This window comes from Poecilia reticulata, linkage group LG2, assembly GCF_000633615.1.
Source record: "Poecilia reticulata strain Guanapo linkage group LG2, Guppy_female_1.0+MT, whole genome shotgun sequence".
NCBI lineage: Eukaryota > Metazoa > Chordata > Actinopteri > Cyprinodontiformes > Poeciliidae > Poecilia > Poecilia reticulata.
Window position 1 is genome coordinate 10401306 of NC_024332.1, and position 16883 is coordinate 10418188.

Below are 16883 nucleotides of genomic sequence, written 5' to 3' on the forward strand. Positions count from 1 at the left end.
CCCTCCAGCGTCGTACGCATGGGTGAAATCTCTGGATGTAAACATTAACATGCAATGTGCCGAGAGTTGGCTGTGAGGCTTGGAGTTAGATTTAAATCATTGTAAAAGCTGATTTTATTTATTTATTTATTTATTTATTTATTTATTTATTTATTTATTTATTTATTTATTTATGTTACTGTTTCACAAAGGTTCTTGTACAACTTGTACAAGGTTACACCCACTTAAAGTTTTTTGTGTGTGACTTTTTCAACACACACTATGCACATAAGACACTCTGAAGTCTTAGTACGAGATAATCAGCATTTCACATTGCACTCTCATAACCAAAGAGATGTGTATAAAGCTCTAGACGCCTCTTGATGAATCAAATTACCAGCTAAATGTTTTCTAAAATAACATTTAATATTAATGCTCCAAACCTGGATTCAGGGACAGGGTATCAACAAATATTGTTGCTATGATTAGCTATTTAATGATTAGTCGGTGAGTCACAGAGATCAAGTGGGGGTTAATAAAACACATTAAATCCTRCCCTGGTGCTGCTGCAGTGCTGGATTTGATGAAAGGATTTGCTTGCTATTTATATGTGGATCACGTTTCTTTGCTTCACACACACCTTGAGATTAGGCATCAGGTTGTTTGCGGCCCAGTCACACTGAAAATTCACTTTAAGGCGAATAAATAAAGTCTTGATCAGCATGATAGTCTGCAGCATTTCACCGCTTGCTGTTTGGCTCCAATTCAATTGATGCCTGATCAGCGGGGGGATTGGTCTCCTCACACACATTTTGGGTAGGCTCTTTTCTCTTGCTGCTTTTTTTATGCACTTCCAAGACGGCGTTTACTGAAAGCAAATGTATCACTTGGAGAGTTGCTGTTTCTCAGTAAGTCTCCCCACCTCGCTGCAAAGTCTCCAGTTGTGATCACGCCAGATTGCATTTTGCTGCAAAAAACTGTCAGTTTTGATTTGATAAAAAATGGTAGATGTAATTAGAAATATAGAAGAACTGAAGGTGATGAATATTTGATCTTCTATTGAATATTGTCATCTTCCTAAAACAATACCTCCAGTCATTTTTTTTGCCTCAATCATTTTTTGGCAAAAAATATGAAAATGACAATATGTAAGTGTGTTCACTTTGGAAAAAAATAATAAATACAATTTCTCTTTTTCTTGATTGCTTGATTTTAATAGAAAAAAAAAACTTACAAAAATTCCAGAAAATCACATAGCATACAACGTTAAACCAGATATCTTGTCATGTCAGATTAACAGTCTCTCTGACAATAAATTTAACTAATCTGTTCATGTTTCAGATCAGTCAGGACTGACCATTTATTTTTGCTGGAAAGTGATTAGATTTAAATGATTAAATGATTTAGAACTAATCCATTCCGAAACATAATGTGTTTCAGAATGATGAAGCACATTATGTTTCTTTGAAATCAAAAGCAAACATTCAACAAACATTACTGTTCCTTATGGGTCAGTTAACAAACTGTTCAGGCAACAAATAAACCACTTTGGCTTCTTGTACAAAATCAAAAGATCTGTCCAAATATCTGAAAAAGAATTGTGGACTTTGAAGATATCGGAAGGTTCCTCCTTCCTCTGTCCAAACTATTTTATGAACAGCATAGCAATGTCCACTAATCATCCTGTTTAAGAGGGTCTAAAATCTGAACACAAGTTCTGTTCAGAGGAATTGGTGAAAATTACAGCAAACCAAATCATTTGACCCAAGTTGTAAAGTTTAAAGGTTTGACCAAGTACTAAGAAATTAGGAGAACATTTCTGAGTTTAAAATTATATCTGCTCTTCTTCAGATAAAAGTAGACTTTGTAATTCCTAGAAAATGTAGTCTAATTCCAAATGAAGCAAAATAAAATGTGTTAGATTTTTTACAGTGTAGGTAAAGATCTTATTTCTACTGTAAATCTTCACTTGATTTTTATCCCATTGAGTGAAAGTGACATTTAATCCCCTTATGTTCTAGCTTGGATTCTGGCACTTTATCTTAGTCTCCATATGGCACCAACACTTCAGTCAATCAGAAATGTTTGAGCCAGCATGTTGTGTGTGTGAAACACACCATTTATCCATTTTTATACCCACTTTGTCCTTGCAGTGGCACAGATACACTGTCTCTAGTGATGGTTGGGAGACCTACCGACAGGTCACCAGTTCATCTCCAGGGCAACACAGAACCCAACAAGAGATACAACTGAGCATACGTGCACATTTTGACCGTCTGTGTGTTTTGAACTGTGTGAAGAAGACACTTTACCCAGAGAGAACCGACACATACACCGGCAGAACCTACAGACTCCACTCAGAAGTCTTTAACAAAGATTTGAACCCAGAAATCTTTAACTGCAATTGATTTTCATTTGAACCTGAAAAGGTCAAACCAAAGAGCTAATAAAGGAAAGAAACATAAGAGATAAAATTATCATTAATCACCATCTTTCTGGAGTCCAGCCTGAGATTTTACCTTATGAGGCTATGCTGATGATAAAATGGTGAAGGACCAACATACAACTACAGATGAGCTTTTTAATGATCTGAATCCAAACGGGACTTTCATTAGAAAGACACACTACCCCATAACAGGCAGACCACTTGAAGCTGCACACACAGTTTTCTATGGAACCATTACATGACAAGTGCAGTGGTCAGATAAAAAACTCAAAGATATTTGGTAGAAGAGAACTTCTTGAACACTACCCTGGAAAGGTTTACATTGACTCCACCAAACTTGGAAACAACTTGGTGGGAAACTATCATAAACTCTTGGAGTAGAACATTTAACCTAGGAGAGTAAACATGACCGTGTTCCCATTTCTAGGAGGATCCCAGGAGCCATCTCGGTCAAAATGTATTTACGTTTTCAGTCTCAAGTTACATTTTATTGATTAGAAACATGTCTCCTTGCAGTGTAACAATGTAAATATTGTTCATGGACATCTAGAAGCTACCAGAGGGACACAACACTGAATTCATTCCAGCTTCTCCAAGTCCTCTTACCCCCTAAGGGGGTATAAATAAATTTCCGCCTGACAAAAACACACAAAAGTAAATCACTTATAGCCTCACAGCTATTAGATTTAATAAGAAACTTTTGGTACCTCTGTAAAGGTAAGATGTCATAGAATGGTTTTCTGGTGTCAGCACCATTGTAGCTTTGACCCTGCCTGAAATATTAGGGACAAAATACAAAATATTTTGCATTTTTTTTAACCTCGCCAAAATTTTCTTTGAAATAAACATTGAAAACACTACCAAAATAGTATTTGTAACACAAAAAAGTAGTACAGACTTTTAAATCTAAATGTTGTGTAAAAGTATACCAAATTTGGACTCAATCAGATGAATCATATTTATTTTAGAATGGTATTAGTGAGAAATTTCTTAGGCGGAGAGGCCATTTTGGCACATTTATCCAAAATGTCACCAAACTGTGCCAAATGTGTTTTTTACATCAATACTGGGGGTTTGTTAAAATTAAATAGCTTATTACCATCTAATGACACTTTCTACATATAATATAACCATTGGTCATGACATTTACCCCATTTATATGCAAAATGTACCATTGTGCACAGTGTAATATGTATAATAATGATGATGTGAAAGCTCTTTCTTTGACTCCAAATAGAAAACTTTTATTGAAACAAGATAAAACAGTCAAAAATACTTTTTGAATAATTTAAAAGAGCAAATAAACAATTTTGAAAATCCACCACCACCATCACCACCAAAAAAATGGACATCTTACCTCAAAGAAGGTGAAGAATCATGAGAGGTGGGGGAGGTGGGGGGAGGTTCAGCGTCACCCGAGCTTGATGGTTCGGCTTCCACTCGACTATAAATAAAAATAAAGTATTYGAAGAATTAGAGGTTTATTACAAAGTAATGAACCAAAGTAAACATGAAATCCTTACTAGTAAAATAAAACATATTTTAGTAAAACATAAGTAAACAAATAACCACATGGTTTTACTTCCTGCCGTTATTACAAGCATATAATCACTGAAATTAATAAATAAATAGAACCAAAACATCAAATATTTTGTGTGAAATTGCGGGGGGAAACTTACACATCACCGAGATCAAGTCTGTCAGCTGTGTCCGGCTCTTCCTCTTCCTCCTCGTCCGAATCCCACCAGCTATCAGAAGATTTAGCTCCACTCGTAGCAAATCGGAAAACCGTTGTTGTTCAAAAGCCTTCAAAAGCCTCTAAATCGTCCAGTTTCTGCTGCTATGATCGATTTATCATAAAAAAAATCAAAACTGAACTCACGGAACCGAGATAACTCCACGTGCTCAGACTCCCGTGTACCACACGTGCTTATGCACGAGAGCGCACCGAGAACGCGCCGAGAACGCATAAATTACGCACACATTTAGATCGGGTTCCGAAAAATACGTCATGATTTTGCATAGCCGACATCTTGTGCCATACTCTGAGAGTCTTTCCACTGTCTCGTGGAGCCATAAAATGGCCGTGATGATCAGCTGATCGGGGGTTTTCCGGGCAGTTGCGTCATCGCCCGAGGACCTTTAAATCTCATCAGCTGTTTTTAAATAGCTCTAAAATCTTAACATTTTGGGCAAAACCTTTATGCGGAATAGTTTTTGAAAGATTAAAGCCTCTTTTAGCGGATAATAATAAAAAAAAAAATTTAAAGGCACACGGAGCCTTTGTTTACAGAGCGAGTCGAGGTCACATGGCAGCTGGAACCCTCGGAGGGTCCGTCGGGCTTAACAGGTTAAAGCATCTGTTGCATCACACTGTTGAAGTTTATTTCACTTTTAATTTACTTGCCAGAAGAAATAGAGGGAGTGTTTGGTAAAATTAATCATGGGGGAAAAAAAATAAATCTCAATTATTACAAAAATCTGGATGTAAATTATTGAGGTAAGATAATTGGCGGTTCTATAGGCGAGGAAGGTTTAAAGTGTTCTGTTTAATCTATCTCTAATGCATTCAGTGGGAGGGGTGATGTCTGTTCTAACATATGTTTGTACAGCAATGACAGGCCTTGAGGGAACTCTTACCACATGCCAGCAATCGTTTTTGTGTGGCTCCATATGCAGCTACCAGCTGGAGGGCGAACCTTACTGGATGACTGTTTTGACCCTTCCTAAGGAGGCAGTTTAATCAGGCAGAGGTGCTGCTTCTATCAGCTACCAGTAATACTGTTGAAACCAAATAATTGGTTTTTATTCATTTTATTTGATGTTAAATCTGACTAAAGCTTCCCCTTTTCCCTCAGTTAACTGAATTATTTTGATCTAAGTATGAGAATAATAATAACACTTTTTAGAAATGTTTGTACATAATCAAATTAACCACAACTTGGGTCAAATATTTTAGGTAAAACATGAATATTGTGTTTCCATTGTACTATACCCCAATATTATGATTGATGTAGGACACTAACAGGCACACTCTCTAAAGTGTAGGAGGATTTATCCAGCTAGAGCAAAGTGATACTTCATTCATGGTCACCAATCAAATTAGATTTTTCTTGACTCTGGTAAAATTTTAAATGGCTACCATTTAAAATTCCTGTGAAAAAGCAAATGTAGAAACAGAAAAACAATAAGACTGTAAATTATTTTTAGAAGTAGGGATGTTCAGGGTCTTCAACACAAAGCAAACAAACTCTTATGAAATAGTGAAGAGTTTTAAAAAGAGGCTCCAGTAGGCTGCATGATTGTAGCCACTGACTGGAAATCTGCTCTAGTGTTGCAGATATAAATTGACTTTCATTCCTTTAGTGTAAAAAAATCAGTAGACCATCTAAAATTTGTAATTACTTAGTTTCAGAAGTCTTTGCTCAGCTTTGTCTCCCAAAAGGCCTCAATTTACTTGGACACACTTTTCTTCAGTTGCTTGTTAGGGCCCTCAATAAACTGACACTAACATCCTAATGGGCTGCAGAGTTCAGCAGTGATGACTCTGCAGGAGATTTAGCACAAATTCCTGGGCAAAATTCCTCTGACTGAGTGAAGGGCACAGTATTGTGCTGGTCCAGTTTATTATCCTAGAAAATACTCTGCTTCTGGCTCAGTGTGTTCTGAAAAATGGATCAAGTGTTTGCCAACACAGAATCCGTCTGAAACATGGGAAGCTTTCAGGGATGCTTGAGCCGAGCAGCTTTGTTCTTGGTTCCAATGAGGAAGTTGTGGCTGCCAAAAGTAGTGAGGGAGGCATTAAAGGCAGAAGACTGTTATTTTTTTGATAACCTTTTTTTTTTTTAACGGTACAAACAAGTAGAAAAGGAAAACTGGCAAGTTAAAATTTTTGGAAAATTATTTATGCTCCACTAACTTTTTGGCATTTTCAAATATAACTCATAAATTTAGATTTTGTGGTGAATTTTATGCAACATGAACTATGATTGCAAGGGAGAAGAACAAAAGTTCTAGTACCAACCATGGCCCAATCAATGTGTGTTATTGGCAAGAAAGGATTAGGACCCTCTATCCAAATGTGGTCAGGGTGTGTTTTTTGGCTTTAATCTACCAACCAGATTGTCATCACTGCATGGTTTCAACCACACCTGCTGTGCAGGCCCTTTCAGAAAACACAGTGAGGGAACAAAAGTATTTGACACACTGCGGATTTTTATTTATTTTTTACGTTTTCTTACAAACAGTGGAGGTCCAGAATTTTCATTGTTGGTACATATCAACCTTGAGAAACATTACGTAAAAAATTCACAAAAACACATTGTCCTATCAAAAAAAATACTGTATGATTATTAATTTGCATTTTATTGCACAAAGTAAGCATTTGATACAATAGGAAAGTAGAACGTTTCTATTGTATATTTACCTATTCACAGGTGAATATACTCACAGATAGGTAATGGATGTAGATCTGCATGAATAGGTGATTCCTGACTAAGATGTTCACATAAAAGAGGTCAACGTCCAATCTGAGCAGAATCGACATCGACAGACAGCAAAGTACCTAAAAATATCTGACTCTCCTTCAAAAACAGATTTCGGTACAATAACAATAAAATCATTCTGATTCTAATAAAGTACTTAAAATATATTTTATTTAAAGCAGAATCTGAATTTTGCAACAAAAGATTATTACCTGATTGATCAGAGAGGTGAAAACATGAGCAAAACTGCTGCCAATGGGATCTATGAGTCCTTCCTTTAAGCAGTGGATTTCTGGCATTGACCCTTGTGTGAAGATTTCTCTTCAATCACTCATGATGTTTTTTGTCATGACTTTTATCTTTATTTCATTTTATTTATGTATTTTTATTTGGACCAAGAAGGACAATGAACAGGCCACCTGTCCTTTGGGTTTCCCATCTTATGCCAAATGACTCCTGGCATCGACCTCAAACAGAGCAAAGCTGAGAGAACAAAGGAGACTGTAAATGAGACTACTGCTTAGTGATGAAATATGTCTATAACATTTAAATTAACTTGCAAATAAATACCTTTAGCATCACTAGAGCAGTGATAGGGCAATCTTAGGATTAAAAATCCATGATAAAACAAAGCACTGCTAACATAAGAAGAAAATCTCATGACAAGAACAAAAGAACTAAAAAAGTCCTATGATTTTTGTAATAAAATGTGCTGAAAATAAACCAGCAGGGCCCACTTATGAGCTGGGACCAGTAAGAGGGAATGATGAGATTCCATCCCTCAGTCTTACCCAATGGCTGCTTTAGATCAGTTCCAGCCACCATCTATCATTTGATTCATGCACAGAAAATGGATACAGGGAAAGGACATATCACATAAGTATGTAAAGGCAAATCACCAAATATGACAACCTACTCAGAAAATCTTTCTTGTTATGTATGCATGGTCAACAACACCTGTCTCTCACTGAACACAATTTAAGAAGAAAATGTTTCAAGTGTTTAACTTTCTCTTCCTTCAGAACTAGCATAAAATTCAGAACCTGTCAACCATAAGGCGTCATTAAATATGAAGGTCGTGACAGAGCATTCATTTAATCCTGGAGTCTCTTGGAAATGCATTACTGTTGAAGAGATGTGGTAATAACTCAGCTGGACGTGACATACATTAATCCTCAGTGAAACAACAGATACGTACTTGCTTTGGTTTGGTTTAGATTCTAAACACTGATACATAACAAAAGTATTCACACCCAACCAGGAAAAGATCTAAGACATTGAGAATACCAGTCGTTGAGTATTGATAGTTGATATCACTGATATAAATGTTTCCATCGTAGCTCTGGCTGTATTTTTAGGGTGGTTGTTCTTTTGGAAGGTGAGCTTTCTCCCGAGTCTCAAGTATGAAACAGCTTTTCTTCCTGGATCGTCCTGGACTTAACTCCATCCACCTTCCTGTAAACTCTTACCAGCTTCTTAGTCACTGCTGATGTAAGCAGACTCACAGCATGAGGCTGATGCAACCATGTTTCACAGTGCGGTTGGTTTGTTCAGGGTGATGTAAGAAACCTTTGAAAATATATTTTATTTAAAGCAGAATCTGAATTTTGCAACAAAAGGTTATTATCTGATTCATCAGAGAGGTGAAAAGTTTTGCTCATGAAAACATGTCCAATGAAAATTTAAGTGTCATTAAGTGTTTTAATGACACTTAAATTGTCATTAAAACACAATGAATTTTGTTGTGAGTACATGAAAAACTGCACTGTTGCCATGTGATTGATAGGAAAAGACTTTACTGAAAGGTTCTGAATTAAAACCTTTACTAAGAATATTGTTTTTTGTTTTTCTCCCTTTCAGGGATCCAAATCAGCCAGTTCCACAAGACACAAAATTCATCCACACAAAGCCTAACCGGTTTGAAGAAGTAGCCTGGACTAAGTACAACCCCAAAGACCAGCTCTACCTTCACATTGGCCTAAAGCCAAGAGTTCGGGATCACTACCGGGCTACAAAGGTCGCGTTCTGGCTGGAACTTGTTCCACATCTGCACAATATAAATGAGTTTTTCCAGTATGTGTCCACCACCACCAAGATCCCGCCGCAGGACACCACCCCGTACCCTTACACCAAACGCTTTCCAGGGAAAAACAACTGGCCGTCCACCACACGCCACCCAGGAGTCCCTTCTGCCAACACCAAGCAAACCACAGACCAGCGCAAGAGCGGAGACCTGACTGAGGAATCAACCGTCATGATTGAGACCAAGAGAGACTACTCCACTGAGCTCAGTGTCACCATCGCTGTAGGGGCGTCGCTGCTTTTTCTGAACATCCTCGCCTTCGCGGCACTCTACTACAAGAAAGACAAGCGGCGACACGAGTCCAACCGCCGAGTTCCAACCCCGCAGCGCAACTCCGCCCCGGCGAACACTTCTACTACAGCCAACGATGTGGCGCACATGCAGAGCGAGGAGCTGATGTCTTTACAGATGAAGCAGCAGCAGCTTGAGCATGAACATCACCACGAGTGTGAGTCTCTGCAGAGCCACGACACGCTGCGGCTCACCTGTCCCCCTGACTACACCCTCACGCTACGCCGGTCGCCTGACGACATCCCTCTGATGACGCCCAGCACTATCACAATGATCCCCAACTCGCTGGCTGGCATGCAGCCTCTGCACAACTTCAACACGTTTGGCGGGAGCCAGAACAGTACCAATTTGCCCCACGGCCACTCGACAACACGGGTATAGCTGAACTGGGCCGGGACCAATCCAGATTCCAACACAAAGCAAATATGTGAAATTGACTGTGAAAAGCACAGACTCTGAGTCTAAGCAGATGATATTTTGTTATCACGCCTTCTTGAAAAGTATTAAAAGGAGCATTGCTCATAAACTTCTCCAGAAATTCAGAATGAATGTTACATTAGTAACTCTTTTTGAAGCAGAGCTTCATAGAAGGTTTTACTTAAAAGAAAGCAACCAGGACTGACTGTTAATATCCTTATAAGGGGGCAAAAAAGCCTTTATGGAGGTTTTTGAGCCAGAAATACACAAGACAACAAGACAGCAACAAAAAAGCATCATCTTTTCAGAATCTTTCCTGCATCGGACACTTGACCTGGGCACACAATTCTACACCCCAGCCGAATATGTATTTATAAAAACTTTGCAAAAAAATAAATAAATTTAAAAAAGAAGAAGAAAACTAAAAGGGAATATAATTATACGTGCAAATAAAAGATGTTTTTAAAAAGATTTAAAAAAATACAAAGAGCTATTTCTATATTTGATTTGTTTTTATTTATTTATTTTGCTGGGATGGTTAATTTTTTTTTGTTTTGGCTTGTGCTTTCAGTTTTGTGTGTGTAAATATATCCCAAAAAATAATCTTTATTTTCTGGCTACAGCTTGTTTCATTAGTTTTGTCAGAATGACCAAAATGCGAACACAATCCCATCAGAGGAGATTTCTTCGGTTCATCATATGCAGTACTGTCTTGTGTGTTGGTTGGTGTTCACTTTTTAAGACACTCAAGGTCCGGAAAGGAGATTAACTCAGTATTTTCAGTCTGACTGGATCTCATCCTGTTCTGCTTCTATTGCTTTTCTTTGTGGATTTTTTTTCCTGCTTATTTTTGTCTTGCAATCTCAGCTCAGCCTGAGCTTACAATGTGACCAGCAATGTATTCTTTAGGAATTTAAAAAGGCAGTGATTTTTTGTAATAATATTAGTTGGATATGTTTGTAAAGACATCTATGTTAGATATTTCCAATTGTTATATGCTAGCAATATGTAAAATATTGTGCCAGAATTGTGATATTTTGGTTTACACAAGCAAGTGAATGAGTGTAAATATTAATATTAATTACTATGAAAACAAAAGAAGTCCCCATTAATACCCTTTCCATTTTGCATCCTATATCAGGAGAAAAAGAATTACATCCACAAAATTTTACGCTGCATTTATAAATTGTATAAAAAGGTATATTCTTGTCATTTGGTCCCCAATCCAGTCAAGCTAACAAGGGTTTTTATTGTAGTTTTAAAATCCTCGGTTTGTCTTATTTCTTTGCAGTTTTGCCTTAAGTGATAATAGACCTATTTCTGGCTGGACCCCTGTATAAACTTTTTCTGCAACATTTTTAATAAAATATCACAGTATTTTCTAAAAAGAAAATAAAAATAAACAAAAGAAAGAAAGGAATGTATTGCTTATTGGCACTGACTGGGTGGTTTTCTTTCTCAAAACAAGTTACACACAACATGAGTGTGGAGAAAAAATCTTTAATGAGTTCAGTTTGGTTCAAGTCTTTTAAAGGAAATGAAAAATGAGTAGGAAGGAGCTCTGATCACATGAGAGCAAAATGTCTTTACTTATATATATGGTCTGACTTCTCTATCTACTACAGTGAAGAAAGGTCTCACTACTCAGAGGGATAACTGCAAACTGTGCCAATTTGCCTCTCCCACACACATCATGTGGATCTTGGCAAGATGGATTCCCCTGTGACTGCTGCGTACACGACCTGCAACAGAATAAAAAAAGTGCTTAATTGTAAGAAAGAGAAATATCTTTAATTATAGCCTCTACATAAAAAAACTTACAATTGCAACCAAACTCTATCGTCCATTGTCTTCCACTTATTCAAGGTCAGGATGTGGAGGTAGCAGTTTTACTTAAAATGTAAACCTCCCAGTTTGCTGGTATTTTTAGGTTCCAAATCTCACCTTTGGATAATACACAATAATAAAATGCTGCAGCAAAAAAATAGGATGCAAGAAGCTGAAAGGAGCTTCCTCTGTTGGGTGGGTGGGCTAGATTTGGAGAGTGGGTGAGAGGTTGGGATCAAATAAAACTGTTGCTCATCCACATAAAAAGATGCAAGGAACTTTATCATCCTATCCCAATAGGATGATAAAGTTCCTATCGTCCCAGGATGATAGGAGCTAGGATGATGGTTCTGGCCTGAGGATCAGCCAGAATTAGCAGAAGGAGTGAAACATCTGCATTTGCCTCACTGATGTACATCAAGTCATGATCTTGGAAAAGCAGAAAGCAAAGGATGGATGATATCCATAAAGGCACTTATGGTTGACATAATGGTTTGCAGAACCTGGAAAAACTTTTGGTTTTGGTGTGTAACAGGTAAAGTCTGCCTTTAAAACTGCAGACATATCAGATAATCAGTGAAAAAAATCAGTTATTCTATTACCACAACCACTAGCCAGGTGTGTTTACCCAAGTCGGAAATCAGAAATGAATTGTTGCTGGGATGGTAAAATCAGAGGAAAATAAAAGATTTGCGTAATTCTTGTATACTTATACCTATGATGAGTCATTTAAGACTTTTCTTAAAATGAAAAAAAAAATAAAATAAAAACTTGTTTTTTATTTATCTGTTTTCTTCACATTTTGAATAATAATAATAATAATAATAATAATAATAATAATAATAATAATAATAATAATAATAATAATAATAATAATAATAATAAAAAGTAACATTGTTGCTGTTCAATCTTTTCTGAATAAAATGTTAATTAAATTGACATTAAATTCAAGCTAAAAACTGTGAACAGAATAATAATAGGTCTATAATTACTGTTGCTGAATGACTATCCATGCTTAAAATGATTGTCATCCATTTAATGAGTTTTTAATTTGGATTTTATTTGCTGACATGGCATATGGTTGGTCTTAGGCTAAAGCTACTGGCTAGTCCCAAATGTTTCAGTCATAACAGACTTCCACCTTATTATAACAACTTCACTTTTCAAAAATGTCCTAATGGTTTATACAAACATTGTTTTATGATCCATTAAACTGAAGCATTGAAAGTTTATGTTCTGAGAAGCCAACAATCATTTCCTAATGAATGTTGGAGGAAGTGCACCATTGTTGATCTTCCTGTGTGAAACATGAGGATGGAACATGTGAATCACATCCAGTCATAGTAACTGTTGGATAATAATGTAAAACTGTGTAAAAAGCAAAAATGTGTTTTTAATTGCTGTTTCTGTTTCTGTTCCCACAGGATGGTCACTAGTGGCGCACACTACCGTACAATGTGTGTTAATATCTTATGTGTCTATATCTACAAAAAACTGTTCAAATTTTAATGATATAAAGCGTTATAGTGAGTACCACTGGGTGAATGGTCAGTATGACTAGCAAAGCACAATGTGAGCTCAGTCCATTAACATCTGTTGGGCTCTGTGCTCTCAAGGATCCACTTTAAACAGCTGAACTGTGAAGAGTACCTTTCCCATGGTTCATCTTTTATTCCATGAAACTGACCTGAAAACCCTTTCTTCAACATTACCCCGACCTTACCTTCATTCTCTCGAATCCATCTATTGATCTCCTTTGCCACGAGGCAAGCAAATTAGCTTTTGACTTAAAACTGAAGTGACAGGGGGAAAATTGAAATCTTTAATGGTAATTTGCAGCTACTGAAGCGCAATGGATGTCTCTATACAGTCTCTTCTGGCATCGCTGGGCTTCTGTATAAACAAGGCGTGTGTGTGTGTGTGTGTGTGCGCGTGTGTGTGTGTGTGCGCGTGTGTGTGTGTGTGTGTGCGTGTGTGTGTAGAAAAATCTCTTTAGGACACAAGGGAAACTTTCTTTCAGCAGACAAACATTGTTTGATCTATAATACATTATCCTGCACAAAAATCTTATAACAACAGAATGAATATGTATTACGAAACTCATGTGTAAACAACGGCTTGAAAGTGCAAGCATCCTTTTTAATTGGCATGTTGTTTATGCTTAGGTTAGCGGGGTAGAGGTGGGGATGGAAAGAGGAATGATGCAGTGAGGAAGATGTTGGTGGGGTGCTGAATGCATTCGCTGAAGACTCAACTGGAAGTTAATTAAGCTGGCAACAATGCTCCATCACTCAGCCCTGCTCCCAGAACTGTCATTCAGGAGGTGCTGCTCTCTAGGCAGCCATTACCCAGGCATATCGATCGCCACGGTGACAAGGTAACACGCCAAATTGGAGGGGGCAGAGATAAAGGTTGTGCGTTGACTTTGGTTTAAAATAGAAGTGTTCGGTTGTTTCTTTGCATCTCGAATGCAGCCCAAAGGCCCACAGTGACAGGGCTGCAGCAGGAAGCGCCACCGTGGCGCTCAAACACAAATTAACATGCAAGCAGAAACCTCAGCAGCAAAGTCAGTTGATTGCATTTCCTTCCCTGGGTAGCTGAACCCTGAACAGATGAATATGAAATCTCCACAGTCAATATATGAGCAGGTAAGTTGTGACTAGGTAATAATGTCCTGCAGAAAGCACAAATCCCCCTCAACCTGGAAAATATTGTCTTCAGTGTGACTTCCTGGGCAGTTTTTTCTTATCAGCTGCAGGCCTGCGGTGACCTGAGGATTTTGGGCCATTTTTTTATGACTTGTTGTCCATGTAAATGAGGAGTTAAGAGGTGATGGCAGCAAAGGATTTATTCTAGCTCAAATTCTAAATCCCCCATCATTGCATCTGCCTCCACACATTTTCTAAAAATGATTGCCTTGCCATGAATGAATCAAAAGTGTTTGGGTGGATGTGTGTTGGACTCCCGGTGACAGGCATAGATGTTTAACAATGTAGTTCTGTAATTGATTAAAAAGAAAAAAAGAAATTGTGCCATATTTATCTTGGGCTGGATAACTGTGCCTTGGCAAAAATAAATACCAGTAAACCATTTTTAGGGAACGTATATTTTAAATATACAGCTTAAATATAAATCTGCCAGGCACCTGGAAAATGCAGGACTATTTACTGAACAGCAAGAACTAAAAATGGAATTTGCCATAGTTGAACAAAACATCATCAAAATAAAGCCATGTAGCATTAATGGAAGGACAAGATCCTGGAATGAGATTCAGTCATCACTTAAAGTAGACCCACCCACATCGAGAGGAGTTAGCTACGCTAGTTTGGACATTTGGTCAGGATATTAGTTGATCTTTTGGGGAGATTTCCATTGAATGTCGCTCATAAACGAGAGCTGTAACAAATTTGGGGTGGGGGAAACACAACTGTTGGAGAATGACACCAATTAAGAGCTGGAGAACATCTGTGGGAAGAGCAACATCTGGTTACTGTCCTAACCAGAGAGTTCTGGTTAGATTATCCACAAAGTTCAGGCCTTTACATTATGACTGACAGTTCAATGACAGCTCTAGACCTCGTTTCCAAAACCTGAACTCAGATAAGCATGGATGGACGGACGGACGGATTGCTTTGCTAGAAAACCCTTATTGGTGAATCTCTACTTAAAGACTATTACTTTTTTATTGTTTTATTTTCATAGACCAATTTAATCAGAATACATTGAAGCCAATTTTAACAACTGTGGTTTCCAGCCAAACTTTCCAACCTTCAGCAAGACATAAATTGGCTCAACTAAAGTAATGAAATAGCAGCAGTGGTTATCAGGTTTCCAGTTCGGCCTCATCTACCAATATCATGTTGCAGCTCTTTTAATACTCTTGTGGCTGAATGGGAGGAAATCCCTGAAGCCAAGTTCCAATATCGGCTTTCAAGGTAAGAAAGAGGATTTCCTGCTTATGTTTAATTCCATTTTGTTGGTGGCAGTTAGGGGAAAATATATATATATATATTTTAAAGGATGGCAAAACATAAATCTTTACAGTCCTGCTTACTGTAAGTGCTCAGTTAAGACCAGACATTTAATCCATTGCATAAAAATTATAACCAGTTTTTTGGTTATAAAAAAACTGTTTTTTTTATAACCAAATAGTAGCTAACACTATTTAGGAGAAGATTGTTAACTATCACTATTCTCCTATATTAAAAACACACAATTACGCTTTTGTGGCGAAATGTACACAATTAAAATCAAACGACTAAGTTTGTTCACATGATAAGTCATTAAAAATACTGCTGCGCCACAATCCTCCAACTACTTCCTGTTGTCTTCTTCTTCGTGGTTTGCCCCAGTAGTAACATCTGGTTGTTGATCATGTGACTCGTCTGATGCAGAAAAAGTGTTTTCATGGCAGCTTTGGAAAATAAACCAATTTTGATATGGACAAAAGACAAGTGACAAAACATTTTATCAAAAGACAAGGTTTTCCTAAATTCAATTATCTCCATGAGGCAAATTTATTTTCAAAATGTCATATTATGCATATAGCTACTATGCTGTATCAACATGAACTGAAAAGCTACTCCAGAAATCACCAAGAAAGAACGTTGTGTGAAAGATTTGATGGAAAATCTGAAGATATGGGAAAGCGTTGGTTTTCCAAACAGTCAGAGATTAGTAACATACGGGCAAACACAAAACAAAGTCATGTTTTGGAGTGACCATCACCAGTAGTGGGAAGTACTTAAGTACATTTTTGTCTGTGTATTTGTACTTTTACTTAAGTACATTTTTGTCTGTGTATTTGTACTTTTACTTAAGTACATTTTTTGAGTACTTTCTCCACCACTGACCATCACAACGTCTTGATCTCAGTCCTAAAGAAAATTTGTGGTCAGACCTGAAAAGGTGTGCTTGTAAGCAAGGAGACAAGCAAACCTGAGCCACTTCTGTCAGGAAGAAAAAGTTCCATCAAACTATTGCTAGAAGCTTGTGGAGGAAAAACCTAAACATTTGATCCGAGTTATACAGTTTCAAATCTGAATTTCAGTAGAAATAAGACACTCTTAACATTCCTCTTAATTTTTTTGGCAGCTCCTGTAATCAGTCAGAAACATCCTAACAGAGGTTTTAGCAGCTTCAGTCTTCAGTGACATCAATGTTTAGCTTTGTTTTCTCTTTTGCAGGATTGCCAGGTTAGACTATCCACAAAGCTCAGGCCTTAACATTATGACTGACAGTTCAATTATGTTGGCATTCCTGCAATAGTATGTGCAAAGAAATGTATTCTTTTTTTCTGAAAAGGATTGTTAAAACCTAGTGTGGTGTTTGCTTTAATATATAATCAGTTTTTCCT

General features: G+C 37.3%; 1 protein-coding gene and 1 long non-coding RNA gene across 2 annotated transcripts in view; one reads left to right on the forward strand and one right to left on the reverse strand.

The window, feature by feature from the left end:
• The window catches only part of nlgn4xa (neuroligin 4 X-linked a), a 100418-nt gene extending 90196 nt beyond the window's left edge, over positions 1-10222 (forward strand). The window contains exon 6 of the mRNA XM_008430309.2: positions 8770-10222. Coding sequence (XP_008428531.1) covers positions 8770-9664 — 895 coding nt within the window. The 3' untranslated portion in view covers positions 9665-10222. The remainder of the gene's footprint in view (positions 1-8769) is intronic.
• Positions 1421-8762, reverse strand: LOC103477285 (uncharacterized). The gene is made up of 3 exons (XR_535615.2): positions 4105-8762; positions 3783-3869; positions 1421-3198 (listed from the first exon to the last, which is right to left on the reverse strand). It is a non-coding gene; the product is annotated as an uncharacterized LOC103477285 (long non-coding RNA).
• Positions 10223-16883: the final 6661 nt, after the last annotated feature.